At 42.4% G+C, this 13,692-nt stretch overlaps 3 protein-coding genes across 4 annotated transcripts in view; 2 read left to right on the top strand and 1 right to left on the bottom strand.

Annotated features, from left to right (window-relative positions):
- Positions 1-11,057, bottom strand: part of DUS2 (dihydrouridine synthase 2) — a 59,980-nt gene extending 48,923 nt beyond the window's left edge. Inside the window, exon 1 of one of the 2 annotated variants that reach the window (XM_037816369.1) lies at positions 10,967-11,057. The gene's annotated coding sequence lies outside the window, so the exon portion shown is untranslated. Of the gene's footprint in view, positions 1-10,947 lie in introns of both variants that reach the window. The other variant, XM_037816370.1, reaches the window with a different exon arrangement.
- On the top strand, positions 4,772-5,668 carry LOC119518928 (probable ribosome biogenesis protein RLP24). Its single transcript, XM_037816372.1, has one exon. The coding sequence runs from the start codon at positions 4,772-4,774 to the stop codon at positions 5,261-5,263; it is 492 nt and encodes a 163-aa protein (XP_037672300.1). The 3' UTR covers positions 5,264-5,668.
- A 34-nt stretch (positions 11,058-11,091) lies between the features above and the next one.
- DDX28 (DEAD-box helicase 28) lies at positions 11,092-13,493 on the top strand. The gene has a single exon (XM_037816036.1). It carries the CDS (start codon positions 11,112-11,114, stop codon positions 12,732-12,734), a length of 1,623 nt encoding a protein of 540 aa, XP_037671964.1. The 5' UTR covers positions 11,092-11,111; the 3' UTR covers positions 12,735-13,493.
- Positions 13,494-13,692: the final 199 nt, after the last annotated feature.

Here is a 13,692-nt window from a genome sequence, read left to right as displayed (position 1 = left end):
CTCCTCCAGGAAGCCTTCCCTGACCCCCATCTCCCCAAAACAGGTTGTGGGCTCCTCCTCTGAGTTCAATCCTGTGCTGGTACAAAATATGCTCTTGTAACAATCTGTCAGTCCTAGAACCTAGGGGATTCCAAACATTCAGGCCCTCACCACAGAGCATACACCTCGCATGAGGTAAGTGCTTAGTGTTTGTTGTAAAAAGAAATTAACAGGTCAAGCGGCAACAAGAGCCACAATGTGATTCATGTTTCAGCCACAGAAGAGGCTTAAAGCCAAACTGCCTTTAAAGTGTCTTGCCACAGCTCAGTTTGGTTATAAAGCAGATGAATTACTACCCCACTCCCTTGCTTACCCAATAAAGGACTACAAGTCCTTTATCCAACTTGGACGGAAACCACCACTTGAGTGAACAAGATTCAAGGAAGGAAGCAGCAGGAGACGAAATTGGACGGTGATTAGAAGATAATCTATAGGCAATGGAGATCCATTGATGGCTTTTGAGTCAAGGGGTGACACTGCCATGGTTGCACTTTAATAAGATGACTCAGGCATGGACTGGAGGGTAAAAGGTAGGAAGGAAGTAGGAACTCATGTTAGAAAGGATCCAGGCATACAATGACAAGGGCTGAGACCAAGGAAATAGCAGTAGAATATTGCAAAAGTGAATGGTCAACATTTATACTACAGTCCTGATGCAGGCAGGAAAATGGGGGAATAATGAAGGAATAATAATAACCACTTTTTTTTTTTTTTTTTTTTTTGCAATGCCTTACACATCCCAAAGTCTTTCATTTATAATAGTGGTTCTCAACTCTGGGAGCACATTATAATCATCCAGAGAGGTTCTTTACAATACCAATGTCCAGCCTTCACACCAAACCAAATTAGAATGTAAACTACACAGGGGGAAGGGATTTTGTCTGTTTTGTTCACTGTCTCTTTGAACAGTGCCTGGCATATATGTGGTCCTCAGTAAATATTTGTTGAATGAATGAAACACTCTGTACCATTATCACCTGAGATTCAAGGAATAATACTGCTTAAAACTTAGGAAGTAACCCAGCAACATAAGTAACCACAGCAGCCTTGGTGAAAAAAATACTAACAAGTTAAAGCACTGCCCCAAGGAGATCACAACTTTTTGTACAATAAATAAACCTTTCCTATTTCTAAAGCACAATACCATGAAACTTGTGTATCAATAACAACTAGAGATTATCCAATGTCTGCTGCAGGCAGGAGGAAAAGAGAGGAAACATAGGTGGTGTCTGATTAGTGATGGAACGATATTAGGGATCATGGGCAATGACAGGCTAAGACAGGCTCTAGACCCTATAAGACTTGGAGGTAATCATATTGTAAGGGCTCAAGCATGATGAGAAAGCAGCCATATACCAAACAGCTACCCTAGCCCCAATATTTAGACAAAACCCAAATGAAAATACATACCTATATATTATTCTTTTCTGATAATTCCTTCAATATATTTGTTCTGGCTTGGTGCAAAGCAATTCTTTGTTTTACATTTGAAAGATAGTGGCACATGGAAATAGAAAAACCCTGTCAGGTCAAGCATCCAAGGAGCTATTTAGCTAGGAACACTGACCCTGAGGTCTTGGGAAAGAATCATATAAAAACCACAGAATCACAAAATCTTGGGAACCCTTAAGGCCAACTTTCATCTATCACATTACCAGCCATGGTCATCCAGCCTGGACATGAACTTTTCTATTACAGGAAACTGAGAATTTACAAGACAGATCTGGGCAGCTCTAGTCATTACAGCAGTTCTTTATGAAAAGAACTGTCATCCATGGGTCATAGTTCTGCCTTCAAGAACGGTGCACCTCACAGCACATCTTATCTCTCTTTCACCTGACACTTTCCCCCAAATACATGAGGATGGTATGAATCTCCCTAAACTTCTCTTCTCCAGCTTCACCTTCTTGAACCACTCCTTTCCTATGTTTATGACTTATACGGGCTCCAAGGTTCCTGATCCCAAGGGCACTACAAGCAATGGTATCAGGGTGACTGCTACAGATTCTGGGGATGGAATAGTGCCCACAAGAGTTTGTTTACCTGAAGGGAGAGTACATGTGGCTAACCTCAGCCTCTTCAGTCCTCATCCTCTCTCCCAGGGTTTCTCAACAGCGGATTACTGACATTTTGGGCCAGACAATTCTTTGTTGTTGGGGCTGTCCCATGCATTGTTCAATGTTCAGCAGCATCCTTAGATTCTACCCACTAGCTGCCATTAGTATCTTCTCAAATATGACAACTAAAAATGTCTCCAGCCATTATAAAATGTCCCATAGGGGATGTCATCAACATGGCAATGTAAACAGCTCCTCCTCAGAGATTCAGTGAAAAAAAAGGACAATTCTCACTTGTTCAGAACTCTGGAGGAAAATACAGACTGGAAAACGATCCCACAAATGCCAAATCGAAAAAAGAGAAAAATATCAGGTAGGAAACTTCCATTCTGGAATGGCTGTTCCTCTCCCTCCGCCCTCACTTGGTCCCATGCAGGTCAGTCCCAGAGGCAGCAGCCAGGATCCTTCCCACCTCCCACCGGGGATACAGACTATAAAACTCTCACAGCAGTGAGACAGATCCCCACCTATATCCAGACGCAGAAACCCAAGCAAGGGACTTAAGCCACAGGAAAGGGTAGAATACAAAAGGGCAGCAATGAAGAGCTTGCAGAATGGAGGATCAGGGAGGGAACTGCAAAATCTTCCCTAAAAGCAGCAAGCAGCCTGGTAGAAACTACCCAAATCAACTGTTTGGGGATCCAGGGGACAGGGAAGACCATCTCAAGGCCCAGGTCAGTGACGGACAAAGAGTCTGGGAAAACATGGACACAGACTGTGTTTCCAGCCTTCCGTCCTGGTGCCCATCCACCACCCTTGAGGAAAACGGCAGCTTGAGGCCTGATCCTTGCCTGGGGCACGGCTACAGACTGGGGCAGCTGGGGGAATCCTCTGCCACAAGTAAAGTGGGAGACATAGCCCCACAGTGAGCCAGATTTTGGCTGGCAAAGTGAGGGCACAGGAATCCCACAGTTTCAGCCCCGCCCAGAGAGATACTGCTTGGGCTCCAGGAAGTAAACAGCTTCTGAGGACCATTAAGTCACTGAACTGTGCCATCTGCTGAGCATGTAGGGCAACTGCAGAGCTTTTCAGAGCCTCTTCAGACCCTAACGCAGGCCCACTGGAGCTGGTCTACACCCCTGCTAGGGTACCTGTCCCTGTTTTGGCTGACAAATACAGACAATTCAACTGTCAAAGAAGTGCCCGAACACAAACTCAGGCAACAACTAAACTCTAGGAAACAGAGAGAAAATGACCATGGGAATAGACCCATCAAGATAATCACAGGACCAAATAGCAGCAAAAATGCACAAGGCATACTAAAACTCAGGCAGAAATGGCCCAAAGAAAGAGATCAAAAAGTCAGAGGAGATAAAAAATCTGGAACAACTAATCAAAGATGTACAAACACCACATCCAAAGGAAACCACGTAAGAATAAGTACTGACTACTCAGCAAGCACCATGGAGGTGAGAAGGCAGTGGTATGACATATTTAAGATTCTGAAAGAGAAAAATTACCAGCCAAGAATTCTTTGTCCAGCAAAGGTTCCTTCAAAATTGAGGGAGAGTTTAAAATTTTCACAGACAAACAAATGCTGAGAGATTTAACAAGAGATCAGCTTAGAAAAAAAGAAAGGAGAGAGAGGTCTGGAGAAGGGCACAGAACTGAAGAGTATTATAAGGGTAACTTAAAGGGAAAAAAAAAAGAGGGGGTGGGAAACAGATCTGACAACTAAAAACCAAAATATAAGATGGCTGGTTCAAGAACTGCCTTCACAGCAGTAACACTGAATGTGAATGGATTAAACTCCCCAATTAAAAGATAGAGATTGGCAGAATAGATTAAAAAGTATGATCCATCGATACACTGTTCCCAAGAGACTCATCATAACCCAGTGACACAAAGAGATTGAAAGTGAAAGGATGGAAAAAATATTCCATGCAAGCTACAGCCAAAAGAAAGCAGGAGTAGCAATACTAATATGAGATAAAATAGACTTTAAATGCAAAGATGTCATAAGAGATGAAGAAAGACACTATGTATTAATAAATGGGACAATTCACCAAGAAGAAATAACGATCATAAATGTTTATGCACCCATTCAAGGTGTTCCAAAGTACATGAGACAAACATTGGTAAAACTAAAGGGAGAAATAGACGTTTCTACAATAATAGTGGGGGACTTCAATACACCACTCTATTCTATAGAAAGAACAACCAGACAGACAGAGGACCAATAAGGAAACTGAGGACCTAAACATTGATAAATGAATCAAACTTAACAGACATACATAAAGCTTTACATCCCAAATTACCAGGATATACCTTCTTCTCTGGCACTCATGGAACATTCTCGAGGATAGATCATATGTTGGGATTCAAACAAGCATCAATAAATTTAAAAAGATTGAAAATATCCAAAGCACAGTCTCTGACCATTGATCCTCTAGAAATCAATAACCACCAAAGAAATCAATAACTACCAAAGAACCAAAAACTTCACAAATATGTGGAGGCTAAACAACATACTCCTAAACAATCAGTAGATCAAAGAAGAAATTGCAAGAGAAATCAATAGAGATGAACGAAAATGAGAACACAACGTACAAAAACCTATGGGAGACTTCCCCTCAAACTCGGCGTTTGGTTGTGTGTTTGCACGCGGGTTCAATATGCGTATCGAGAAGTGTTATTTCTGTTCTGGGCCAATCTATCCCGGCCACGGCATGATGTTCATCCGCAATGATTGTAAGGTGTTCAGATTCTGTAAATCCAAATGTCATAAAAACTTTAAAAGGAAGCGTAATCCTCGCAAGGTCAGGTGGACTAAAGCATTCCGGAAGGCAGCTGGTAAAGAGCTTACAGTGGATAATTCATTTGAATTTGAAAAACGTAGAAATGAACCTGTCAAGTACCAGCGAGAGCTATGGAATAAAACTATTGATGCAATGAAGAGAGTCGAAGAAATTAAACAGAAACGCCAAGCTAAATTTATAATGAACAGGTTAAAGAAAAATAAAGAACTACAGAAAGTTCAGGACATCAAAGAGGTCAAGCAAAACATCCATCTTATCCGGGCTCCTCTTGCAGGCAAAGGAAAGCAGCTGGAAGAAAAAATGGTACTGCAATTACAACGGGATGTGGACATGGAAGATATTTCTTAGAAATCTTCTGTCTGTAACCATTTCTATATGTGCTTTTGAAAATCTCTTCTTGAGACTTGGAACTTCTAAAGTATTGATGTATTTTTTTTGTGAGGTCACTCAAATGAAAGGTAATTAAAAATACATTTCTCCTACGTTGCTATCTATAAAACATCAGATGTTATGGATGTTAGATTGTGTCTCAACTTTAAACCTTCACTGATAAGTTGTACTATGTAAATCATGAAAATTCTGTTTGTAAGTATAGAAGTGAATTGTGGGCATAAAATGGTCATGTCATTCGGATAATGGCCCTAGGCAGCTTTTATGTAATAAGTAATGACAAAATTCATGGCTAATGATACATAAAATAAAACTTTCTTTGCAGTAAGATACTCCCTTTATTAATGCTATAGAAGAGGGGCTCAATAAAGAACTAACAATCTATGTGAAGATTGACCTCAAGTGATACTTTTATTTTAAGATTTCCTGTTTTGGTTTTATTAGCATCTTCTATGAGCATTTTGGCCCCCGGAGATTGAGGCCTAATTATGTTGTACTGTTCTGACCTGATTTAAGTGTTCTGCTAGCCAGTTGTGGATGTTATGGGTGAGAGCTGAATAATCTTTTCTTGAAATGGCTCTAAACTTGATTAATTTCCACGAACTTGAGATTCCTGGTGGGACAAGCTTTATTTTTCCAGCTTGGCACTAATTTAGAAGCAGAGGAATCCCAGTGCCTTTTAAAATTTGTTGCGTTGTTTTCTTTACAAAAGCCTTGTTGTTTTTGGAAAATAGAGCTTATGGGTAGAGTGTTGGTTCATTATTTGCATATGAAATAAAATCATTTCTAAAGTAAAAAAAAAACCTATGGGATGCAGCAAAGGCAGTGCTAAAGGGCAAATAAAGCTCTAAATGCATACATTAAGAAGGAAGAAAAGCTAAAATCAAAGACCTAACTGAACAACTGAAGAAGATAATGATCAACAAACTAACCCTAAAGCAAGCAGAAGAAAAGAAATAACATTAAAGCAGAAATAAATGAGCTGGAGATCAAAAAAACAATAGAGAGAAGAATTAAAACCAAAAGTTAGTTCTTTGAGAACATCAACAAGACTGACAAATGCTTAGGTAGAATGACAAAGTTAAAAAGAGAGAAGACCCAAATCAACAATACCAGAAATGAGAGGGGGGACATTACTGTGGATCCCAAAGAAATTTTAAAAATCGTAAGAGGATACTATGAACAACTGTATGCCAACAAACTAGACAATTTAGAGGAAATGGATAATTTCCTGGAAACACATGAAGAGCCTAAATTGACCCAAGAAGAAATAGAAGACCTCAACAAACCAATCACAATTAAAGAGATCAATCAGTTGTCAAAAAGCTTCCTACAAACAAAAGCCCAGGGTCAGATGGCTTCACAGGGGGATTTTACCAACCTTTCTAAAAAGAACTAACACCATTCCTGTTGCTCAAACTCTTCCAAAAATTGAAGAAAAAGGAACATACCTAACTCCTTTTATGAAGCTATCATCACTCTAATACCAAAACCAACTAAAGATACTACAAGAAAGGAAAACTACAGGCCAATCTCCCTAACAAATATAGATGCAAAAATTCTCAACGAAATACTTGCCAATCGAATCCAAAGACACATTAAAAGACTCATACACCACTACCCAAGTGGGGTTCATTCTAGGCATGCAAGTGTGGTTCAACAGAAGAAAATCAATCAATGTAATTTAACACATTAACAAAACAAAAGACAAAAATCAAATGATCATCTTAATAGATACTGAAAAAGCATTCAACAAAATTCAACATCCTTTTTTGATAAAATCAGTTCAAAAGGTAGGAATGGAAGAAAAAAATTTTTAATACGATAAAGGGCATATATGAAAAACCCACAGCCAGCATTGTGCTCAACGTTGAGAGACGGAAAACCTTCCCCTAAGATCGACAACGAGACAAGGATGCCCACTGTCACCACTATTATTCAACATTGTACTAGAAGTTCTAGTCAGAGCAATCTGGCGTGACAAAGAAATAAAAGACATCAAAATTGGAAAGGAAGAAGTAAAACCGTCATTGTTTGCAGATGATATGATCCTATATCTGAAAAATGCTGAGAAATCAACGACAAAGCTACTTGAGCTAATAAACAAATTCAGCAAAGTGGCAGGATACAAGACAAAAGTCAGTAATGTTCCTATACACTAGAAACAACCTAACTGAAGACACACTCAAGAAAAAAATTCCATCCACAGTAGCAACTAAAAAATACAAGTACCTAGGAATAAACTTAACCAAGGATATAAAAGACCTCTACAGAGAAAATTACAAAACTTTATTCAAATAAATCAAAGAGGACCTAAATAGGTGGATATTCCTTGTTCATAGATAGGAAGGCTAAACGTTGTGAAGACATCAAGTCGACCCAAACTGATCTACAGATTCAATGCAATTCCAATGAAAATTCCAACAACCTAATTTGCAGCCTTGAAAAAGCCAGTTATCAAATTTATTTGAAGGGAAATGGGCCTCAAATTGCCAAAAAAAGTTCTTAAAAAAGAAGAATGAAGTGGAGGACTTACACTTCCCGACTTTGAAGCCTAGTATAAAGTCACAGTGGTCAAAACAGCACGGTATTGGCACAAAGATAGATGTATTGATCAACGGAATCTAATCAAGAGTTCAGAAATAGACCCACAGGTCTTCGGTCAACTCATTTTTGATAAGGTGCCCAAATCCACTGAACTGGGACAGAACAGTCTCTTCAAAAATGGGGCTGGTAGAAAATATCCAGAAGAATGAAAGATGACCCCTACCTCACACCCTACACAAAAATTAACTCAAAGTGGATCAAAGACCTCAACATAAGAGACAGTACAATAAAACTCCTAGAAGATAACGTAGGGGAACATCTTCAAGACCTTGTATTAGTAGGTAGCTTTTTAGATCTTACCCCCAAAGCACAATCAATGAAAGAAAAAATAGATAAATGGGAACTCCTCAAAATCAAAAGCTTCTGCACCTCAAAGGACTTTGTCAAAAAGGTAAAGAGGCAGCCAACTCAACAGAAGAAAATATTTGGAAAGTGTATATCTGATAAGAAACTGATATCCAGCATATATAAAGAAATCCTACAATTAAATGACAATAGTACAAACACCCCAATTATAAAATGGGCAAAAGATATGAAAAGACATTTTTCCAAAGAGGAAATACAAATAGCTATAAACACATGAAAAAATGTTCATCTTCTCTAGCTATTAGAGAAATGCAAATCAAAAACCACAATGAGATATCATCTCACACAAATAAGAATGGCTGCCTTAAAACAAACAGGAAACTAAAAATGCTGGAGAGGATGTGAAGAAATTGGGACTCTAATGCATGGCTGGTGGGAATGTATAATGGTACAGATGCTGTGGAAGACAGTTTGGCAGTTTCTCAGAAAACTACATATCAAGTTACTCTACGATCTGGCAATTTCACTTCTCGGTACATACCCAGAAGATATGAAAGCAGTGACACGAACAGATATTTGCACACTGATGTTCATAGCGGCATTGTCCAAAATTGCCAAGAGGTGGAAACAACCCAAGTGTCCTTCGATAGACAAGTGGACAAACAAAATGTGGTATATACATACAATGGAATGCTATGCAGCAGTAAGAAGGAAGGAGGTCCTGAAACATATGACAACATAGATGAACCTGGAAGACATAAGGCTGAGTGAAATAAGTCAGACACAAAAGGAGAGATATTGCAGGTTATCACTAATATGAACTCCCCGAATATTGTAAAATCAGCGTCTTATAACATAGAATATAGGGGAATTAGAGACAGTCAGAAGCTAGTGAAGGGAGAATGATTACCAAATATGTACAAACATGTTAATAAGGGTGAACTTAAAGGTATGAGAATGGACAAAGGTGATAGTTCGTTAATGGGATTATAAATATCAGTGCCGCATTGAAGGCAAACATGATTGAAAGGGGTTGTTTAAAGGTGTGCATCCCACAAGTGCTTGCACAATCTACTTCTAAGGTATGACACTTGGACAAAGAGTTAACAACAGAGCATTATATGGGAAAAACTACATATTGCATATTATAGATTATATTTAATAAGAATACCTTACCAGTACCACACTAATACTAGGGATATATAACTAGGGGCTGATAAGAGCTTTGGGGTGTTTTGGGTTATCTTAAGTGTTTAAAATTTGAGAGTGAAGATAATGTGCAAAATTGTTTAGTCTGTCCAAGCTAAGATATATTCCGTCAGATAGACACTATATAAAGAGTTAATAATAGAGGGGTATATGGGGAAAATGTACCTCTTGCAAACTATGGACTATAGTTAACAGTAATATTTTAATACTCTTTCATCAACACTAACAAATGTACCACACCAATACTATGAGTCAACAGTATGGCAGGATAAGGAATATGAGAGGATTACAGTTTTCTTTTTTATTTTTATTTATTTTCTGGAGTAATGAAAATGTTCTAAAATCGATCATAGGGCTGTGTACACAACTATGTGATGATACCATGACCCAGTGATTGTATACTTCAGATGGTTTCCATGCTATGTGAATTTATCTCAATAAAATTGCATTTTAAAATAAACGTTCCCTGGGGGGCAAAAGCAGCCCCATATAGAAGCAATGCTCTATCCAATTACTGTTCACCTGTCACTCCTCAACACTCTCGCCTCTTCTGTTTTAAATGATGACTCTCCAGAAAGTCTACTCATGTATCAAAATGGTAATTGAAATTCTAAGTTTTTATAGTTGTAATGATATTTGATGAAATTATAACACTTTATCCAGATGTTAAGAACCTCCCAGGTAGTTAATGCACATTTACCTTATCTCCTACCCCAGGCACTGGGGACTACAGAAAATATCTGTATTTTCTGCCCATTGCCCATTTTCCAGATCTATTCCTTCTAGAAGTATAAATGAGGTAGCTTCTTTGTTCGGTTTTTTTTTGCAACCTGAACTTCTGAATTAAGGTAAAATATTCTGCCTGCCAGGGCCATGTGCGACAAGCCACATATCAACTGACTGATCACTCGGTAGGTAGTAGGAATATTACCATTCAAGCAACTCAGCCCTGACTGTGAAGCCAGTGGAGGGGAGTACACCAAAAGGTGGTGAGTTCAGAATGAGAAGTCGGGAGGTGCGACAAGAAAATAGAGAGCGAACCTCGACCGAAAAGAAAGGAAAAAAGTGTGAAGAAGAGTTGGGTCCGCTTGAAATAAAGTCTGAAGACCTTATCTTTCACTTCACAGAGAATAAGCTAAAGGCTTTCCCTCTGGGCTCTCAGACTTCAAAGGGGTTGAGCCTAGGTCTATGACTCCCAGCTCTTGTCTCGCCCCAGAACTGACCATTCATTCAAACTTTCAACAACCACTTATCACCAGACATTGCGCGTGGATCGCATCTGGGAAAACATCGTCACATCCTCGGAGTCTACAAGAGAAGGTCGGCATTAGACAAGCCGCCACAGGGGCGATGAGGGCTACAAAAGAGAATCGCGGGGATCGGCCCCCGAAAGCCAGAAGCCCTCCGCCCTCCTGAACCATAAAGCCAGAGCTCCACCGCCGCTTCGGGTGCCAGCCCTCGGCCCTGCCTCCATCACGCGCCCTTCCCAACAGACAGCCCAGACCTGTATGTCGCCATACCCTGTAAGAACCAACAGACCTCGCGGCAGCTGAACTTCGCAGATCGCCCCTCCTCACAGTTCGCCAGATGTTCACTTCTTACTGAGCTGCGCCGGGCACCGTACGTAATGCTGTGGCGCGTCCGTGACGTCACTGCCGAGCGCCGCTATCGCGCGGAGGGGAGGATGGCTCTGGCGTGGCGCGTGCGGTTGTTGTCGCTCAAACGTCTGTTGCTCGTGGCGCCTGCACGGGACTTGGCAGTCCGCGGTCCGGATGAGCCTCTGCCGGTGGTTCGCATTCCGCAAGCTCTCCAGCGGCGGCAAGAACAGCGGCAGAAAGGGCGGCGGAGCGCCCCGCGACCGGTGCTAGTGCGACCTGGCCCGCTGCTGGTCTCCGCGCGGCGGCAGGAGTTGAACCAGCCGGCGCGCCTCACGCTGGGGCGTTGGGAGTGTGCTCCGCTCGCTTCGCGTGGCTGGAGGAATCGGCGCGCGAGCGGGGACCACTTCGCTATCGAGCGTGTGCAGCATGAGGTACCAGCCCTGCGGAATGTCTCGTCCGAGAGGGGCTTCGCGGAACTGGGCCTGGAGCCCCAGATGCTGCACGCATTGCAGGAGGCTGCGCCCAAAGTTATTCGGCCCACGACGGTGCAGTTGAGCACCATTCCTCCGCTCCTTCGCGGCCGCCACATCCTTTGCGCTGCAGAAACCGGCAGTGGCAAGACTCTCAGCTACCTGCTGCCTCTGCTTCAGCGGTTACTGGCCCGGCCCAGCCTGGACTCCTGCCGTGTCCCTGCTCCCCGGGGTCTGGTCCTTGTTCCTTCCCGAGAATTGGCCGAACAGGTGCGGGCAGTGGCCCGGCCCTTGGGCAGCTCCTTGGGCCTGCAGGTGCGGGAACTAGGAGGAGGCCACGGCATGAATAGGATCAGGCTGCAACTATCCAGACAGCCTCCAGCAGATGTGCTCGTGGCCACTCCGGGGGCTCTGTGGAAAGCCCTGAAAAGGCAACTGCTCAGCCTGGAACAGCTCTCCTTCTTGGTGTTGGATGAGGCAGACACACTGTTGGATGAAAGCTTTCTGGAACTAGTGGACTACATCTTAGAGAAGAGCAATATAGCAGAAAGCCCAGCTGACTTAAAAGACCCCTTCCATCCCAAAGCTCAGCTGGTGCTGGTGGGGGCCACATTTCCCGAAGGTGTGGGCCAGCTGCTGAGTAAAGTCACCAAACCAGACTCTCTCACCACCATCACCAGCTCCAAGCTCCACTGCATCATGCCTCATGTCAGACAGACATTTATGAGGCTGAAGGGAACAGAGAAGGTGACTGAGTTGGTACAGATCCTCAAGCAGCATGACAAAGCATATAAGACTGGCCAATCGGGAACTGTTCTGGTCTTCTGTAATAGCTCCAGCACAGTGAACTGGCTGGGATATATTCTGGATGACCACAAAATCCAACACCTAAGGCTGCAAGGGCAAATGCCAGCCTCAATGAGGGCAGGCATCTTTCAGTGCTTCCAGAAGGGTTCCCAAGACATACTTCTCTGCACAGACATAGCCTCTCGGGGCCTGGACAGTACCCGTGTAGAGCTGGTCGTCAATTATGATTTTCCCCTCACCATGCAAGACTACATCCACAGAGCAGGGAGGGTGGGTCGTGTGGGGAGTGAGGTGCCAGGAACCGTCATCAGCTTTGTGACCCATCCCTGGGATGTGAGCCTGGTTCAGAAGATTGAGCTGGCAGCTCGCCGGAAAAGAAGCCTTCCAGGACTACAGTCCTCGGTGAGAGAGCCTTTGCTCCAGCAAACCTGATTTTGGCTGGCTAAAATGTGATGCCAGAACAGGATTTTTGCTGCAGGGTGGGGGTGGGGAGTACACTTGTCAATAGGAAGCGCTAGGCTGCCCTGTCACCATCTTGAGGGCCTGGTGAGCTGCTGTCTGCCTTCAGAAGGGAAGTTGCTGGCCAGCATTAGGCGGTGAGCTACTGAGCATGTGTTTCTGTCTTTCACATGGTGTGTGAAAAATAAAGTGGATTTTGCCTTTGTATCACGTCATGATTTCTTACACTAAGTGATGTTATGAATAATACCATACGGGTTGCCCCTAATAATAATTACCATTTGGGTAGAATTTAGGGGATTCTGAGATGATTCAGACCCCAAACTACCACCTGTGAGACAGACTCTTTCAGTTGGTGTTTTAATTTGTAAACATTCAGATTTCATTTCCTGTCTCCCAAAAGTATCCATTAAACCCTCAGGGAAAGGGAAAAGGGGATGTGAGTAGCAGTAGAGTTTTTCTACACCAACAATGCCCAAGGCAAGCTTGGCCACTCTTGGGATCTCTCAGGAAATACTGGCAAAACAAGTAGCCTGACATAGAAGTGTTGCTTGCTGTGCATTTCCAAACTCTACCTTCTAACCCATCTCTCAGTGGCCAAGGATTAAACTGTTTTACAAAACTAGTAAAATAAGCATGTAGCATTCACTCATTATCTTCCTGGGCTGCAGTCTCTGCAGTAAGCTTTGCCTGAAGTAAAGAACATTGGAGAGGCAAATACACTATTCGTGATGGTTAGGTTCATGTGTCCACTTGGCCATGTGATGTGCCCAGGTATCTGGTCAAGCAAACACTGGCCTAACCATTACTGCAAGGACATTTGTGGTTGGTTTATTAAATCATCAGTCAATTGGCTGCAGCTGTGACTAATCGCATCAATGATGGGCATGTCTTCCACAATGAGAGAATTCAGTCAGCTGGATTTAATCCA

This window comes from Choloepus didactylus, chromosome 22 (genome assembly GCF_015220235.1).
Source record: "Choloepus didactylus isolate mChoDid1 chromosome 22, mChoDid1.pri, whole genome shotgun sequence".
NCBI classification, from domain to species: domain Eukaryota; kingdom Metazoa; phylum Chordata; class Mammalia; order Pilosa; family Megalonychidae; genus Choloepus; species Choloepus didactylus.
The sequence above is the reverse complement of the archived record's forward strand: the minus strand, read 5'-3'. Positions and strand labels throughout refer to the sequence as shown.

Coding starts and splice junctions, on each gene's coding strand:
- LOC119518928 (XM_037816372.1), top strand. CDS start 4,772: ATGCGTATCGAGAAGTGTTATTTCTGTTCTGGGCCAATCTATCCCGGC.
- DDX28 (XM_037816036.1), top strand. CDS start 11,112: ATGGCTCTGGCGTGGCGCGTGCGGTTGTTGTCGCTCAAACGTCTGTTG.